At 36.1% G+C, this 19976-nt stretch overlaps 1 protein-coding gene across 4 annotated transcripts; it reads left to right on the forward strand.

Moving 5' to 3' along the window:
* The first annotated feature begins 391 nt into the window (after positions 1 to 391).
* LOC306652687 (ankyrin repeat domain-containing protein 7-like) lies at positions 392 to 18701 on the forward strand. 4 transcript variants are annotated; one of them, XM_079125441.1, is made up of 3 exons: positions 11382 to 11714; positions 15266 to 15380; positions 18540 to 18701. In XM_079125441.1, the coding sequence occupies exons 1-3, from the start codon at positions 11566 to 11568 to the stop codon at positions 18600 to 18602; spliced, it is 327 nt and encodes a 108-aa protein (XP_078981567.1). In that variant the 5' UTR covers positions 11382 to 11565; the 3' UTR covers positions 18603 to 18701. The 4 variants fall into 4 exon arrangements, 3 of the variants coding, with proteins under 3 accessions (XP_078981567.1, XP_078981565.1, XP_078981566.1); XM_079125439.1 differs by lacking the exon at positions 18540 to 18701 and adding an exon at positions 15539 to 15796 and having other exon boundaries at positions 15266 to 15386; XM_079125440.1 differs by lacking the exon at positions 18540 to 18701 and adding an exon at positions 15539 to 15796.
* The last annotated feature ends 1275 nt before the right edge of the window (positions 18702 to 19976 follow it).

Below are 19976 nucleotides of genomic sequence, written 5' to 3' on the forward strand. Positions count from 1 at the left end.
TCTCAGCCCGGAGCACTGGGCTCCTGCCATCCTCTGCTGCTGTACCGCCGGCTCACCAGGTGGGCCGGGCACCACCATCAGCTGCATCCCTGTGCTCGCCAGTGCCCAGACAAGGGCGGGAGGGCCAGAGGCAGCGCTTCACTCTCACGGGATCTCTTCCCCGCGGGCGCCTCCGGTCCCCAAAGCAGACCTCAGTGGTGGTTTGGGACTCAGACCCACGCGGCGAGTCCACGGTGGGCGGAGCCACGCGGGGGCGTGCCCAGGCCTCCTGGTGCTTTTTCCGCATGCCTAACTCTCAGGTGGCTGAGCCAGGCGGGGCTGGACAGGCGGGATGTACAGCGCAGGTCCAGACCCGCCCACTCCGCATGCGCAGGTGCTTTGGACGCTCACTTTGTGTCTGGTGTTGGCGTCTGGCTGCTTCAGCGCTGGCGTAGACATATTGCCTGGACAACGTGCCGCTGTGGTCGTCAGACCTCCGCCCTGCCCTCTGGGAAGACCGCCCTCGGGAAAGGCAGCCGCCCTCCAGTAAGGCTGCTGTCCCTGGGTAACGCCGCCTACCGCCGCACTGAGGTAAGTCCTCCTGTGTAACGCAACTGCCCTAGGGGAAGGCCGCCTCTCGTCGACCCTGGGTCAGGACGCTGCCCACGGGGAAGGCCGCCTCCCTCTGGTCAGGCCACCCTGGAGGAAGGCCTCCACCCTCCGTGGGGTCTCAGGTTGTTGTGTCATGGGGCGGAGGAAGCGCGATCTGAGACCGACCCCAGGGATCTGGGCCTGGAGGTCAGGGATCCGGGCCTGGAGGTCAGGGATCCAGGACAGGGAGGCCTCGGAGGCTGGGCAGAGACCGACGGGAGGCCAGGGACTATGTGTGCTCCATCCATCCTGTGGCAGTGACCGCCATTGCTGATGCACCTTTCTTGGTAAGGGTGCTGCTCTCGGGTCAGGCCACCCTTGGATCAGGTCAAGGAATGGCAGGGCGGGGTGGGGCAAGGAAGTGCAAGGCAGTGCAAGGTAGGGCAAGGAGTAGCGGGGCAGAGCAGAGTGGGTTGGGGGGTTAGGGCATGGCGGGGAGGGTTGGAGCGACTTGGGGCATTACCGAGGGCTGCTTAGGGTGGGTCAACTGTGTACCCAGTTGTGTGGCAGAACACTTAACATGTGAGAAAACCTGGCTTGGTTTCCCCCCCCCTACACACACAGACACCACAATACATCTTCCTAATTCAGATGACTTTATTCTAAGAAAAAAATTTCAAATCCTTTTTAGAAGATAGAAGTAGAATGGTGATACGTTTAATGTCAGCCATTATATGGCATGATATTTAAAACCACTCTATGAAATATCCTTTGGACTCAAATCATTGTAGTATTTAAGAGACAAGACAGCCATTGCATTTTGTAATTCTGATATATTTATAAAACCAATCTTTTTAAAATTATTTTCTTTTCTAATTTTCAAACTTAGAAAATGTATCCATTTGTCTTCCTAAAGTTGTACATTCATCAGAAAGTTTTTCTTTTATTCCTTGCCATCACGGGGATGGGCCTGTTGTCACAGGAAGTGCCATGACTAGGTTTTATCAGATGTCCCTATGGCTTTCAGATCAAAGTCATGTATACCACTCATATTTGTTGAATTTATTAACAAAGAACATGCCATTTTTATTATATTTGAAAGGTCATCAAATTTGAATTAGTAGAAGCAGGGGTTTGACATAGCTGAACACAGTGCAATTTAGTGTGATCATTTTGGGAGGTTGGCATAATGACTTCTGCCCTGTTCTGTGATCAAATGTCTGGCCTGCACCATTTTTTGTCAGTGAGAATTGAACCAAGTGACCATTGTAGCATGTGCTAGGCAAGCACTGAGCTACATACATCTCCAGCTGTTTTATTTTGAGACGGGGTTTTGCCTAATTGCCCAGGTGGTTCCCAAATATGTCATCCCCCTTCCTTAGCCTGCCAAGTGCTGGGGTAACAGACATGTCAAAGTGCCTGGCTTGTCCTGGAGGATTTGATGTCAGTATCATATGCTTCTAATGTGTCCTTTCCTAAGCTAGACCATGTCCATTTTCCCTTAACAGTCAGTAAAGGCTTTTTTGTTGTTTTGATGTATGCTTAAGATGAACATGCTTTATGATGAGGCACTACTGTTCATGATAGTCTAACTGTGCGATGCACTCTGAGGGGATATTTTTATTTTGATAGTGTCCACTCTTTCAGGTCTAACACATTTTGCTAGAAGAAGTGATTATTCATTTTGTACTTGATTATGTAAATAAAACGTAGTTCTTTTTTTTTTTCTTTTGTAGTGCTGGAGGTTGAACCCAGGGCCTCCTGCATGCTAGACAAGTGGTCTTCTGTTGAGCTGGATCCCCAGCACTTAGATCTTCTAATTATCATAAATTTTATGACTGGATAGAGTGATAATAAAATCACTTAGAAGTTCAACTCAATTTGTAACCATTTAAGAGTTTGGGCCTCCAATGATGGTTTGTAAGTTCTAAAAGGAAAAGTAATTTTCCAAAATATAGAAGCATCTAAGATCATCCATGGACTATGTTTCCCCAGTTTCTTCACTTTCTGCAGAGCATCGTGGAAGCGATGGACTCTTGTGTCCTTCTAACCTCTTCTTCTCCCAAGGCATCATCCACTGTGGTTGCCAATCCTGTTTATCTTTTTTTTTCTCTTTGACTATTAGTCAAATGAATAATTTGAATCTATTACTGCTAAAGAGTATGAATAGAAATAAAAATAGGACAAGGATTCTTTGGGATAAGTGATCTAGTCACAGTGAAAGTCCCTCTGTTGAGGAAGTTCAGTCATGAATTGAAATAGTCTCTAAAATGTTATTTTAGTGCAAAGTAGTCAAGTTTTTAGAAGCCGCACCTAATATCTAGTGACTGCATAAAAATATAAGTTGACCTACGTGTGTTCTTATTTCAACATAAAACCTGTATGGCGCTATCTTGAATCATATATTAGATGAAATGGTTTAATTTTCTGTTAAAATACTTTTTGAATTCTTAATAAAATACAGAACTAGTTAGAATGTCAGTTATCAGCAATTATAATTGTATAAACAACCAAGTGTTTGAAAACATGTAACTATGTCCTAAGGGTTTATTTTTGAGTAGTTTTTATATAGAAATTGCAAAGAAAGTGCAGAGATTTCCCATGTAGCCTCATCCTTGTTTTTCATTTGATATGATTTATGTGCACAGTCTCAGATGGGTTAACGTCCTAGGAAAAGTGTCATGAAAAACAAACACTAGTGTGCTGTCACTTAGTGCAGTTGCATTTCCTTTGGATTCTTAGTTCTGCCTCTTTCTGTTCCAGGACCCCATCCAGGATCCCAAATGACATTCATTTCCGTTCCCTATAGACTTCTCTTTGTGGGTGAACAGTTTCTCAGACCTTTCTTGTTCTGATGACCTTAACAAGGTTGAGAAGGACCTTTCAGGTACTTTTTACATTGTTCTCTATTGGGGTTTACTTTTTATCTTCATATTTATCCTGGGGCTGTGGGTCTGGGGGAGGCAGGTCACAGAGGTGGATAGCATTTCTGTGTTCTCAGGCCCCTAAAGGGGAATATCCTGCTAGTACTGACTGTGCTCACCTATCTGAGGCAGGGCCTTTCAGGTTTCTCACTGGGAAGATTCTGTCTCTGTGTGTCCACATTGTGATCTTCTGGAGGAAGTCAACCTGCATGGCCTGTACATAAGGAACAGGGAGTTCACTCCACCTCCTTGATGACTGAGTGTGTGCCCCAATTATCTGAAATTCTTATGCACAAGTGGTTTCCAGTCAACCCATTTATTTATCTATTCAGTTACTTATTTGTATCACTGTGGACATTGGATAGTTACCTTACACTGTTATTTATTATCCAATTCTGTAGTTCCTTATTCCTCAATTCATTCTTGGTTTAACCTTTGGAGTCTTTCCACTGGGATCTTTTTTCCATTATCTCATGTTGTCCTTTAGCATATTTTATTGCTTTGTCCCAAAGTTCTTTCTGATACTTAAATGTTACCCTGGCTTTATACTTACTCCTTTGGTTATAGTATCTGCCACTTCTTCAAAGAGCCCTGACTCCTTAGGTTAGAGAATGATATCAAAATCTTATTTCTGGCTGGGTATGGTGGCACACACCTGTAATCCCAGTGGCTTGGGAGGCTGAGGCAGAAGGCTTACAAGTTCAAAGTGAGGCCCTAAGCAACTTAGACCATATCTCTGAATAAAGTAGCAAAAAGGGTTGGGGTGTGGCTTAGTAGTTAAGCACCTCTGGGTTCAATCCCTGGTACCAAAATAAATTAATTAATTAATTAATAATGCACAAATTTTTATTAAAAAACTTTCATCTGGCAATTAATTGTGCCCATTGCATTTTTTAGAATGATGTTTTATATGTATGTATATGTATTTATACATATATATTTTAGCTTTTTTTTATTTTTAGCTGCAGACAGACATGATTCCCTTATTTTCATTTATTTAATTTCATGTGGTGGTGAGGATCAAATTCAGTGCATCACAGGATCCAAGTGAGTTCTCTGCCACTGAGCTACACCCACAGCTCCTGCCCATTGCATCTGTTTTTTTTTTTTTTTTTTTTTTTTTCTGTTTCATCTCCTGGTTTTATTAACTAGCATGAGGCCACCAAGATGAGGAAGGTAGTCTCATTCCTCTGTTACTTAGCTTAAAAGGTGTGATTGCTTTAACCTAGCTTAAGCACCAACTACATATTTAAATTTATTCCTTCCCAAAGATCTCTGTTCTCAGGGTACCTGAAGTATAACATCAACAGCATTACAATTAGCTATAGATTTTGAGTTCAGGACCTGCTTTTCCTTCCAAGCCACGTTCAATCACTGTTAATACACATATGGTAAAACCAGTTTGCTTTTACAAGAGCATTTCCCTTTCATAAGCAGTCACGGCACTGTCAATATCCTGGCTTAATATTAGTTTTGTAAAATAATGCCACTTAAGGAAACTAGGTGAAGAGTATACAAAATGTATTATTTTACCAACTTCCTGGGAGATGGTAGTTATTTTAAAATAGTGTTTTTCTTTATTTTGTGGTGATGGCATTTTACTCCAGAGCCTCCCTCACACTGCCAGTGCTCCACCACTGAGCAAAATCCCCAGTCCTTTTTACTTTGAAACTTGTCACTAAGCCACCCAGGCAGGTTTCCCAAACATGTGACCCTCCTGCCTTAACCTCTCAGAGTAGCTCATAATAGAGGTGGCTCAAAATGTTTTAAAAATCTAAATGAAAATGTTACTCATAGAAAAGAACAAGAGGAGGAAAAAAGAAGTGAAAAAGAAAATAGGAATGGACTTAGAAGAGAGTTTGGGAGTCACCTGACCAATGGAGGACATCTGTCAAGGGGATTGTGTCACCCTGTGAAAAGGATGAAGGGTTTGATAGAATAGCTGCCCTGTGGCCTTTAAGATTAAGGTAATATACATACTCTAGCATCTAAAGCTAATTTATAGCATCTCTGTGGCCCTGAACATCAATGAAATATCAATGCTATTACATGTTAAACTAATATAATAGCTGTCCCATGGCCTTTAATATTGAAGTAATCTCTACACTATAGCATCTTATACATATATATTTGCTGTCCTGTGGCCTTTCATATAAATATGATATCTGTTATGTGGCATCTAAGACTAATATAATAGCTGCCTATGGCATTTCACACTGATATAATATTCATACTATAGCAGCTAATGCTAATGTAATATTTGTCCAGTAGACTTTAGTACTAATATAATCTCCATAGTAGAGCATTTATACTTGGTAAAATAGCTGCCCCATGGCCTTTCAGAGTTATATAATATCTATAATATATAATCTAAAACTAATTAATAGCATCTTAAACTATTCTAACAGCTGGTCTGTGGACTTTAATAATAATATACTCTCCATGCTAGAGCATCTAAAATCAATATAGTACCTGACTTTTGGTTTAGTGCTAATATAATATCCATAGTGTAGTATCTAAAACTAATAAAATAACTTCCATGTGGCCTATGATAAGCATATGATATCCATACAATGGCATCTAAAACTAGTATAATAACTTCCCTGAGGCCTTTTACTTTAATATAATATCAATACTGTGTTCCCAGAAACTAATATAGTAGTTGTCCTGTGGCCTTTAATGGTAGTATAATATCCATGCTACAGCATCAAAAACTGTTGGTATAGCTTCTATGTGGCCTTTCATACTAATATAGTATGCATATTGTGGACTCTAAAACTAGTATAATAGCTTCTGTGTGACCTTCAATACTAATTGAAATTCACTATGGTACCAAAATTTTATAATGGATGCCCTGTGATCTTTAATACTAATGGTATCCATTCTGTAAAATCTAAAGCTAATAGAATAGGTATTATATTCTTTGGTCTTTAATACTACAGATGTCCATCCTGTGCCATTTAAAACTAATGTAGTAATTGTCCTGTGGCTTTAAAAGTATTATAATACTCATTTCATAGTATCAAAGATTAATATAAGAGCTGTGTTGTGGCATTTATATGAACTAAGTATCCATGCCATAGCATCCAACACTAATATAATAGCTGCTTTGCTATCTTTTACAGTAGTATTATATATGTAATGTACCATTTCAGTCTAAGGTCCTGTGGACCTTAAAACTAATGTACTATACAAACTGTCTCATCTCATCTCATCTAATAGATGCCCCTGTGTCCTTTACTACTAAGTAATATCCATCGATAGCACTGACCTCCAATATATTTGCCTGTAATGCTAATATGATGTCCATGCTGGAGTATCTAATTTGAATGTAATAACTACCCTACAGCCCATAATACTTATGTGATATCCATTATATAGCCTCTATAACTAAACTGATGTAATAGCTGACCAGTGACCCTTGATATTGCTGTAATAGCCAGACTACAGAATATCATACTAATATATTAAATGCCTATGACCTTTAAATGGGCTATGTATCCTGCAGCTTCTCAAGTTAGTATAATAGATGCCATGTGTTCTTTAATATTAACTTAATATCCATATGATAGCATGTCTACCTAATATAATAGGTGCCCTGTGGACTTAAACATTAATATAATATTTATAATATGATATCTTAATACCATTTATATCCTGTGCCCTTAGTATTAATATTATATCCATGCTATAGGATCTGAAACTAGTATAAGGGTTGACTTGTAGCCTTTAATGTTAATATGATAAACGTATTCCTTTCTTTAAAATTAATACTATACCTGTCCTGTGGCCTCTGATATTTATGTAATATCCATAATATAGCATCTAAAATTAATATGATAGCTGTCCTGTGATTATTAATATTCATACAATATCCATGTTATAAAATCCAAAACAAATGTAATAACTGATCTGTATCCTTTTGTAGAAAAATAATAGCCATACTCTAACATCTCAAGCAAATAGAATAGCTGCCCTGTGGCTATTAATAGTAATGTAATATCTGTATTACAGCATCTTTAATACAGTAGATACCTTGGGCCTTTGATATTAATGTACTATCCATGCTATAGCATCAAAACCTAACATAAAATGTGATATGTAGTCTTTATTTAATGTAATATCTCTACTTAAATAGTTTAAACTAATGTAATATATGTTCTGTAACCTTACATACTAATATGATATCCATATTATTGCATCCAAGGCTAACATAATAGCTGACGTTTGAACTTTAATATTAATATAACATGTTTACTCTACAGTGTAAAATAACATAATAGCTGTCCTGTGGCTTTCATTATTAATTTAAATCCATACCTTGGCATCTAAAACTAATATCTTCCCTGTGGCTTTTAATGCTATTCATATTATAGCATGCAAAACTAATGTAATAACTTCTCTGTGCCTTTTAATATTAATATAGTCTTCATAGAATAGCTTCTGAACCTATATATATATATATATAGAATTATATATATAATTGCTGCTACACTCCAATATTAGTCAAATATTTATTCTCTGGCCTCTAGAGCTAATATAGCAACTGCCCTGTGGCCCTTATTCTTGATATGATATCCATATTACATCATGGAAAACTGATAGCCGCTCTGTGGCTTTTAACATTAATACATGCATATTGTCACATCTAACACTAATAAAATAGCTGTGTTGTGACCTTCAATACTATTATAATACCCTTACTATGACATCTAAAATAAACCTAACAACTGCCCTGCATCTTTTAATATGGATATAATATACATACTGTCGCACCTTACATTAATATTTGTCCTGTGGTCTTTAATAGTAATATGATAGCCAGACAGTGGTACCTCAAACTGAAGAAATAGCTGACTTTGACCTTTAACATCAGTGTAATACCCATACTTTGCTATCTAAAATTAATATAATAGCTGCCATGTGTCTTTTTATACTAATATTGTACGCAGAGAATAAGATTGAAAATTAATATAATGGCTGACTTCTGGTCTTTGTGTTAAAATAATATTGATGCAGTAACATAGCTTATATAGTTGTTGAACTTTGGCCTTTAGTATTAATATAACATGTATACTACAGCATCTTATAATAATATATTAGCTGTCCTTTGGCCTTTAATATTAATATAAAATCCATGTGTAGCCATTTGATCTAATATCTGCTCTGTGGCCTTAAATAATATGTAATATACTTCTTTAATGTGATAACTGTCATATGGACTTCAGTATTAATGTAACATTCATACTATAGCATCATGGCTGCACTTTGATATTTAATATTAATGTAACCATCTATAATAGAGAATGGTTTTCCTGTATTCATTTTTTGGGTTTTGTTACCAGGAATCAAACCCCTGAAGCACATTTTTTGCTTTTTTTTTTTTTTTAATTCTTTTTTTTGAGACAGGATCTTGCTAAGTTACTTAGAACTTAGCTAAGTTGCTGAGGCTGACTTTGAACTTGTGATCCTCCTAACAACTGCCCTGCATCTTTTAATATGGATATAATATACATACTGTAGCACCTTACATTAATATTTATCCTGTGGTCTTTAATAGTAATATGATAGCCAGACAGTGGTACCTCAAACTGATGAAATAGCTGACTTTGACCTTTAACATCAATGTAATACCCATACTTTGCTCCTGAGCCACTGGGGTTTCAAACCTGTGCCACTGCATCGAGCTCTGGTGTGTGCTTTTAAAACTAATATAGCCAGACTGTGACCTTTAATACTAGTATAATATACAAACTATACCATCTAATAGTGATATGATAGCTGCCCTATAGTCTTTAGTAGTAATATTATATTCGTGCCATACTATCTACAATCAATATAATAGGTACCCAGGGCCTTATACTAGCATATCAGTACTATATCATTGAATATTAGTATAATAGCTGCCCTGTGGACATAAACACTAATATAATATCCACATTGTAGCATTTTAAACAAACCCAATAATTGAATGTAGGACTTTAATACTAATGAAATACGTGTACTATAGCACCTTAAAATACTGTAAGAGATGTCCTGTGGTATTTAATATTAGTATGTATACATATTGTGACCTTAAAAACTGAAGAAATAGCTGCCTTGTGGCCTTTTAATACTACATAATATCCATACAGTAGCATCTAAAACTAATAAAAGAGCTGTCCTGCGGCCTTTATGACTAATGCAATATCCATAAGGTAGCCTATAATATAATAACTATCCTGTGGCATTTAATATTAATATTATATCTACAGTGTGACCTCTAAAACTAATATTATAGTTGTTCTGTGGCCTTAATATTAATAACATATCAAAACTTGCCCCCTGAACATGAAATAGTAGCTGTCCTGTGATCTTTAAATACTATACTATATAGTACATCCATTCTGTAGCAATTAGAGTTAATATAATAGCTTGCCTATGACCATATTAATATGATAGGCAATCTAAAATAATGTAATTGCTCCCTTGTGACCTGTAATACTTACATGATGTGCAAACTATGGCATCTACAACTAATAAAATAGCAGTCTACTGGCTCTTAATACTTATGTAATGTGTATTCTCTTAAGTACTATAGTAAATGCATTGTTGTCTTTAATACTAATATATTATCCAATGTATAAACTCTTAAAACTAATACTATAGCTTCCCTGTGAACTTTATTGTTAATAAACTATCCATACTGTAGCATCTAAGAGAGACATAAGAGCTAACCTGTGGCTGTTAATATTGAGGTAATATCCACACCATAGCATGTAAAGCTAATAACTGCCCTGTGGTTTTACTATTATTAAGATATCCATAGTATAGCATGTCAAATTAATATGCTAGATTCCCTGTTGCCTTTAATGTTAATATAATATACATGACTTAGCATCCAAAACTAATATATAATAGCTACCTGGCAGCCTTTCACACTAAAATGATAATCCATGTTTCATGTGTACTGTGCTTAATTATTAATATCATATCCATACTATAAGATAATAAACTAATATAATATATGACCTGTGGCTTTTAATGCTAATAAGATACCCATAGTAACCAGCTAATGCTAATATAACAGCTGTCATATACCCTCTAATGTAACATAATAAAATATCCATAGTTTAGCAAGTAAAATTAATATAACTTATTCTGTTTATAATACTATTTTGGTATCACAATGTAGCATATAAAATTAATATCATTGCTTCCTTATGGCCTTCTACATTATTATTCTATCCATACTATAACATCCAAATCTAATGTAAAGGCTGCCCTGTGCATTTGTAGAAATGATAATCCATTTTACATGCCTGTGGCCTTATTGGGAACATGAAGTCCATATTATAGTATCAAAACTTGATAAAATTGCTGCCTGGTGGCCTTGCATATTAAGATGTTTTCCATTTTGTAGCATGTAAAAATGATAAAATAGATGACCTGTGGACTTCAGTTCTCATTTGAAATCCACCTTGTGGCATTGAAAACTGATAAGGAAACTGCCATGTGGCCCTCAATACTAACATGGTATCCATATTATAGCTTTAAAAACTGATAATAGGGCATGCCCTGTGGTCTTTAGTATTCATGTTATATCCATAGCACAGCATCACATAATAATATCATATATAAATTGTGGCCTTTAATTCTAATATGATAAAGTTAAAAATATCATTTATTACTAATATGATTGCTCCCTGTATCTTTTAATATTAATATAATGTCCACATATATCATTAACACTGATAAAATCACTACACTGTGGCATTACTATTAATGTATTATCTGTATTTTAAACCTATATGATATTTCAGCTCTTCTGTGTGTTTTAATATTAATAAATTCTCCATATCATAATGTAAAAGTGATATAACGTTGTGTGATGAATCCTTGTGGTGCCCATCACTGCTGGCCATCAGATTCCACTGCTGGCAGTTGTGTTTATGTGGTTGCTTGGCAACGGCTATTCCACTGTTGACAGTAACTGCCCAGTTAGGGCAGTTGGCAGTGATTCCTTCTGTTCAGGAAGATTAAGTCAGAGACTGAGGATGTCCCCAGAAGAAGGGGTATACAAGGCTTCCTGATGAAGTCAGCCCGTAAGAAATTGTCTGCCTTACGCTTGGAGGCCAAGATTCACAGATTCCACGAGGCTGTGAAGATTGGCAATTTAGCTGCAGTAAAACGTTTTTTATCTGAGGGAGGTGATGTTGATGAACCTGATAAAAGACACAGGTATGGGGGTGTCTGTGAGGTCAGGGACTGAAGGGCAAGGGGCCAGTTGGGGGAAGAAGGACTGATGGGGCTGCACCACTCAGGCTCTGCTCGTGGGGCAGAGAAGAAGGGAGAACAGCTCTCCTTTCACCAGGAGATGACTTTCAGACCCCCATGGAGGCCTCTGTACTGTGGACCTGCAAACCGTGGAAGTCTAGCACCAGGCCCTCTTAATGAGCAGTAAAACAAAAGCAAAATTTCAGCTGGTTTCCTTGTAGACTGTTTTTAACAGTTAAGTACACACAGCAGTTTAATGTTAACGTACATACTTTCAAAAGTACGTTATATACATTGTAGAAAAGTGCATAATGAGAAAAATATTGCTCATAATATGACAACATGAGGGCTAAAAAAGATTTCTTCAGATATAATCCACTATGTTGTCTACTGAGAGGATTTACAAGAACTCTTTGAATGGAGAACATGGCTCCACTGTTTTTTCTTCTTTTGTTTATAACATTGCTATGAAAGTTACAAAAGAAGAAGAAAAAATTTACTTCTCACAGGCTTGACTCATGAGTTAATCAAATTCTGAAGGATAACTTGGTGTGCTCTTCAGAGCAAGACTTGTGGAAGAGCCCTGAGTTTTCTGCAAAGACTTCATTGTTACTTTTCAAGAGAGCAGACAATAAAGTTCACTTGCAGATTGCCCACTTTCCAAAGCACCAAACATGATGTTTCTCCAATTTTGCCACCACTTTGACAGACTACACTTAAAAATAATCTGCCAAACTTTGTCCACAGCATTGCTGGTTCCTCTGTTCTAATACAGTTTCCTGTGGTTATACCTTACTATTTGTCTGTTTATGTAAGCAGGGAAAATAGAGCATTTCTACACAGCATTCAGGAAGGGCAGGCTTTCAGTCACCAGGGCCAAGGGAGCAGTATACATAAGGTTCCCAGTCTGTACAGGCTGCCTGCTGCTACCCTAATGTCTCTTGCTCTGCCTTGTTCCCAAGGGACTAAGGATATCCATATGGGCCTGGGCCCTGGTGGTGGTTTTGTGGAAGGGAATACTCCTTGTCCCCCAAATGTGAGATCTTTCTGTGGTTATCAATATTGCAAAAATTTAAAAAATAATAAAATATCAAAGTTATAACATTTTGGAGTCCTACATGCATGCAGTATTTTAAGGTCATGATAACACTATGAAAATGTTTGTAATGAACAAAGACTTGCCAATGTGGGTATCAAAAATATTATAAACTTTCACTAATTACTTGTTTGCCAACAGCCAAAAGATTAGTGCCTAATACAAAAATACAAAGTATGCAAATATATGGGAAAATATTTAGTATACTAGAATTGGTAGATAGGGATGTATACATTTTTAAACGCTGCACAGAACTTACCATCAAATCATCTATTTGAGGAGTGTTATGCAGGTTAACCTTAAGCATCAGAGTCTAAGTACAAACTCCTTTTGCATCCTCAAAACTTCATAACTGAGAAATGTATTTCATTTAATGTTAGAATTAAATTTATTCTCTTACTACAGGCACAAATATTTTTTCCAATATCCATAAATCACTTGAGCATCTGCAAAAGTGTACTTTTTATGATTTAATTCAGTTTGACTTTATCAGGCTAAAGGGCATGTGTCCAATCACCAGCACCAAAATGAAAGAAATAAGTTTTTAAAGAGGTAGAAATAAAGGAAGTCTTCTTTTCACTTCATTCTTTCTTTGGACAGTCCTTGCCAACACAAAATGTATAAAGAGGAATTTGTGTTTTCTTCTTGTACATTTCTATGTAGAATACTACTTAGAAATGTAAAAGAAAACTTTTCATCTGTTTATAGATATTACACATAATTTTTTATATGTAGGGTTTGTTACATAAATGTAATTGCAGGTTAATTCTGCTTTAGTGGCATACTGACAAAAAAGAAGAGAGCAAGTGTAAAAGATTATTACTACTCCCAAAGTATTGCTTTACTTCATAAGTTTTGCTTAAAAAACTGAACTTAAGCATACTTACCTGTTCTTTTGTTCTATTCATTTATACTCATACACTGAACACCTAGTATATCATTGACATAATGTCTCTTAAAACCCTTCCTTATAAGCTTTATGTTTACTTCATCAGAAATTTAAAACTGAAATGATAGAACTTGATATCAAGTAAACCCTTTCCTCACACAGAAGCACTTCTCGTGGTAGGAAACTGTAAACTGCCTATTTTAAAAGTTAGGGCAGTATTAAATATTGAACATTGGAAATACCTGATTTATATGTATCCTATAAGTATAAATATTGAATAAAGTGAACCATGCTAGTTCATTTGGGTCCTACATTTCCTATCACTCTAAGTTACTTGAAAAAAAAAAAAAGAAAATCAAGGATTATTATATTTTAAATTTGGTCTTTTATTGTTGTTTTATCATTCATCTCTCTTTACCTACAATAATCTTAAGAACTAATATTAAATTAAATGCCACCCATATGATTAGAGCCACTATAGACCTCTTGTTCGCATTACATTTCACTCAAAGTAAGGCGCTGTGGAATATGTGATGGTTCTTTATTTCATGTGTGAAAAAAAAATTGAATGTTCCCAATTATACTTCTAATGCGGCCTAAATTTTAGTGGCATCCCAAAGTCAGTGATGTTAAAATGATAGAAAAAAGAGCATCTAAGACTGATTGAAATACATAGTCCTTAAAAGATATCTGTAAAGTCACTGTAATAGTACTATTTTACTAATTGAAATACTCTTTTGATTCATAGTAATTGTAATTATTACGATAGCCAAGAAGGCAACAATTATTGAACTGTTGCTTGATCTAGAAACTGTTCAAATTTTTGCATAGATTCCTGTATAAGCATCACTGTAGTATCCTGGGAGGTAGCTACTAACTTTAATCCTTATTTTATTGGTGATAAAATCGAGGGATATGAGGGCTAACTAGTGAGTCACAGAGGTTGAAGTAGAATTCCATCCAATGTTGAACTAGATTCAAGGGTCATGCTGTTTATAGGCAAGTGGGATGCTCTGGGCTTAGAATGTGGTTCAGTGGTAAAGCTCTTACCTAGGAGACTCCAGGCTCTGGGGGTCCATCCCCAGCACCACAAAAACAGAATAAATGAAAATAAAACATCAGTGGGACCAGGCACAGTAGCTCATGCCTATAATTCTAGTGATTTGGGAGACAGAGGCAGAAGTATTACAAGTTCAGTGCCAGCCTGGGAAATTTAGTGAGACCCTGCCTCAAAATTAAAAGTAGTAATAATAAAAAGTTCTAAGGATATGGCTTTTGATGGCTTTTGGGTTGAATGCCCCTGGGTTTGAACCCTAGAAGTACTGAAAAAAGAAGGGTAAAAGAAAAAGTCAATAGAATAGGCTGGTAATTCATTAATTCAGTATTTAATAACAGCTGATAAAATATTGTACTTTCCTCAGAAGATAGTAGAGGACTTGCCTGTTATTTAATGTTTATAATTTCATTAATAATTGTAGATTTTTGAGAGGGTATTTTATGAGGTCCTAACAAAGCCTCTTACTTTCATAGGACTGCTCTACATTATGCCTGTGCCTTTGGCCAAGCAGAAATGGTGGATTTTCTAATAAAGAAGAATTGTAAGATCGACCTCAGTGATCTTGATGGCAACACACCATTGATGAAGGTAGAGGTAGCCATGGGTTTCTGTAGGAAAAATTTTGACTGAAATGCTTAGGAGAAAAATTGATTAATTCAATTTAAATGTGACTAATTAGTAAAACATGAAATGGTTTTCTTTGATTCTCAAAATTTATAGCTTATTTCTTGGTATAAAACCAACAGGCACTACAGTACATGGAAGAGCGGTGTGCAAATATCCTGTTAGAACATGGTGCCAATCCACATGCTCACAACATCAGAAATGAAACAACTCTCCACCTGGCTGTTGCTTTGAAGTCACCATCTTTATTGGAAAAATTGATTTCACTAAATGTGAACTTGGAAGCCAAAACCAAGGTATACGCCAGACACCATTATTTCCAAAATACTTAAACTATGTTTATTTTGATTGTGACATTGGTCAACAAATGTGGATTTTTATGCAGGTTTTTTTTTTTTTTTTTTTTTTTTGGTTTGTTTTAAATTAGAATGCAAACAGTTGTTGAAAGGCTCTTCCTCTTTTTCATTTTTTTAAACTCATGAATATATTTAGTTTACCTCTAAAAGTTGCCCATATTTAAAATTAAGGAGACTCATCCAGAAATCTGAAATTCAAGCTTCTCTTAAGAACCAATGTACCTCTCTGAGCCCCATTATTGTGTGGTGAGGGTGTGCAGTGTGCCTCCTGCATAGCATGGAGGAGTGTTCTGTTTGCTCCTGTCAAAATGTAGCATTCACTCAGATGACTTACTTTTCCTCAATAAATAAGTATACAATTCCTGTTTTAGAGTATATTCTTATACAGATTTTATGGTTCTCTTGACAGTTTCTATTAATTTACAAGAATTTGGTCTATATAATAAATTATAAATCTCTTTGAAATGGATTAAAGTTTAGAATTTAGAAATGGCATTTACTTTATTTTAAATTATTATGATAGTTTTATAGTTATACATGGTGCTTGGTTTCATCCTGACAAACTGATGTGGATGGAAATTAATTTCAGTTCTGACCCCCTTGGCCTCCCTCTTTGCCTCTCATGCTCCCTCATTCTCCTTCCTCTCCTCTGCTGAACATCATTTTGCTCATCTGTGAGTTTGCATTTGATTGGTCACTCATGTTATCTTTCCCTCCCTCCTTGCTTTATTTTTCTTTAACTTCCATTTTTGAGAGAAAATGTTTGACCTTTGAGTTTCTGAGTTTGGCTAATTTTACATGGCAGGATATTCTCTATTTCCACCCATTTACCAACAAATTAAATAATTTTATTTGTTTTATATGTAGAATGTATATATCATTTATGTGATATATAGTATATATTAATTTACATATTGTCATGTATATAATACATATTATGAAACAAATATGCACTACAATATATATTTTATATCATATATACATATACATGTACATTTATGTGTACATATACATCTACATGTGTGTATGTATATAACATAACTGGATATACCTGGGTCAGTTACATAATATAGCTGTTATGAATTTGTTACTGTAAATATTGTTGTGGCAGTGTTGCCATAGTATGATAATTTTAGATCTTTCAGGAGAATAGGAAGGAATGAAATAGTTGCATTATATTGTGGTCATATGCCTATTTTTGGTTCTTAGCTATTGTGACAGTAGAATGTATTGTCACATATCATTCATTCATAGACTATCTTTTCCTATATTTGTGGTTGTATGTGATGTGGAGTTAGACTGGTTGTGCTTTCATATAGGAACATAGGAAAATTAGGTCTGATTCACTCTGTGGTCATTCCCACCCCTTATTCTCCCTCCTTGCTCTCACTGCACACAGTTCAATCCAGTGAACCTCCTCTCCTCCATCACTCTGCCTATCATGAGTCAGCATCCAATATTAGAACATGCAGCCTTAGGATTTTGGACATTAGCTTATTTCACTTAGCAAGATAGTCTCCAGTTCTATCCATTTACTGGGCAAATGCCATAATTTGTTTCTTCCTTTTGACTGGATAATAGTCTATTGTATATATGTGCCACATTTTCTTTATCCATGCATCTGTTGAAAGGCATCTAGGTTGGTTTCATAGCTTAGGTATTAAGAATTGAACTGCTGTAAAATTGATGTGCCCATATCACTGTAGTAGGCCAAATTTAAGTCTTCTGGATATATGCTGAGAGTGGGATAATTTTGTCAAATGGTGGATCCCATTCCTAGTTTTCTGAGGAATTGCCATACTGCCAATGGGCTACAACAATTTTCAGGTCCACTAATAATGTATGAGTGTAACCCCACATTATTACCAACATCTATTGTTACTGTAGGCTTTATAATTGCCATTCTGACTGCAGTGAGAGGAAATCTCAGTGTAGTATTAATTTCATTTCTCTAATTGCTAGTGATATTGGATATTTTTTCATATATTTACTGGTCACATTTCTTCTGTGATGTGTTTTTTCAGTTATGAGGGCCATTTACTGAATGGGTTATTTGGGGTTGTTTGGTGTTATGTGTTTTGAATTCTTTGTATATCCTGGAGATTAATGCTCTATCTGAGAGTAGGAGTCAAAGATTTCCTCCCATCCTGTGGGCTGTCTCTTCATGTTCTTGATTGTTTCCTTTGTTGTAAAGGAGCTTTTAAGTTTGATACCATCCCATTTATTAATTCATGATTTTATTTCCTGCACTTTAGAAGTCTTGTTGAGAAAATTGGTTCCTAATCTGACATGATGGAGAGTTTGTCCTACGATTGTCCTACAATCGAAAAAGTGAAAGAGGACATTCCTATCTTGTTCCAATTTTTAGAGGGAACACTTTCAATTATTCTCCATTTAGAATGATGTTGGCCTTGGATTTAGCATATACAGCCTTTACAATGCTGAGGTGTATTCCTACGATCCCTACTTTTTCTACATGAATGAATGCTCTATTTTTGTCAAATGCCTTTTTGGCATCTGTAGACATAATCATGTGATTTGTGCCTTTAACTCTGCTGATGTGGTGAATTATATATACTGATTTACATATGTTGAAACAACCTTGCTCCCTGGGAAGAACCTCACTTGAGCACAGTGCACTACCTTTTAAATATATCTTCATAGGCAACTTGCCAGTATTATGTTGAGAATTTTTTCATCTATATTCATCAGGAATATTGATCTGAAAATTTCTGATGTGCCTTTTTGTTCTTGTTTTTGATATCAGGATGAGACTAGCTTCATACATTTACTTTGGAAAGATTACCCCCTTCCTTACTTCATGGAATAAATTGAGGAGTATTGCTGTTTTCTTTGAAGGTCTGGTAGAACTGAGTTAAAAATCCTTGTGGTCCTGGGCTTTTCTTTCTTGGTAGACCTTTGATGGCATCTTCAAATTCATTGCTTGAATTTTATCTCTTTAAATTTCTTATGCCTTTCTGATTGAATTTGGGCAGTTCATATGTCTGTAGGAATTTTTGATGTCTTCAACATTTTATATTAGAGAATAAATTTTCAGAATAGTTTCTGAATATCATCTGTATTTCAGTAGTGTCTCTGGTAATATTTCCTTTTTCATTGTGAATTTTAGGAATTTGAATTTTCTCTTTTTATTGATTAGTTTGTCTGAAGGTTTATCAATTTCATTTACTTTTTGAAAGAACCAACTTTTTGTTGTGTTGGTAGTTTATTTTTTTGCTTCAATTTCATTTATTTCAGCTCTGATTTTTTAAAATTTATTTTTATTATAAAAAAATGGAATACATGTTGTTTCTGGTTGTACATGAAGTAAAGGCATACCATTTGTGTAATCATACATATACATAGGATAATTGTGTTTGATTCATTCTGTTATTTTCTCCTTCGCCCCAAACGTCCCACCCCTCTTTTCCCTGTATACAGTCCCTCCTTCCTCTGTTCTTGCCCCCCTCCCACCTCCTATTATGTGTCATCATCCACTTATCAGTGAGATCATGCGTCCTTTGGTTTTTTGAGATTGGCTTATCTCACTTAGCATGATATTCTCCAGTTTCATCCATTTGCCTGCAAATGCCATAATTTTATTATTCTTTATGGATGAGTAATATTCCATATATATGCCACAGTTTCTTTAGCCATTCATCAATTGAAGGGCATCTAGATTGGTTCCACAATCTGGCTATTATGAATTGAGCAGCTATGAACATTGATGTGGCTGTGTCTCTGTAGTGTGCTGATTTTAAGTTCTTTGGGTATAGGTGAAGGAGTGGAATAGCTGGGTCAAATGGTGTGTCCATTCTGAGTTTTCTAAGGAATCTCCACACTGCTTTTCAGAGTGGCTGCACTAATTTGCAACCCCACCAGCAATGTATGAGTGTATCTTTTCCCCACATCCTCGCCAACACCTATTGTTGCTTGTGTTCTTGATAATCGCCATTTTAATTGGGGTGAGATGGTTTGCATTTCTCTTATTACTAGAGATGTTGAACATTTTTTCATATATCTGTTGATTGCTTGTAGATCTTCTTCTGTGAAGTGTCTGTTCATTTCCTTAGCCCATTTGTTGATTGGATTATTTGTATTCTTGGTGTAGAGTTTTTTGAGTTCTTTATATATTCTAGAGATTAGTGCTCTCTCTGAAGTATGAGTGGCAAAGCTTTTCTCCCATTCTGTAAGTTCTCTGTTC

Source organism: Sciurus vulgaris (genome assembly GCF_902686455.1).
Source record: "Sciurus vulgaris genome assembly, contig: HiC_scaffold_442_arrow_ctg1, whole genome shotgun sequence".
Taxonomy (NCBI): domain Eukaryota; kingdom Metazoa; phylum Chordata; class Mammalia; order Rodentia; family Sciuridae; genus Sciurus; species Sciurus vulgaris.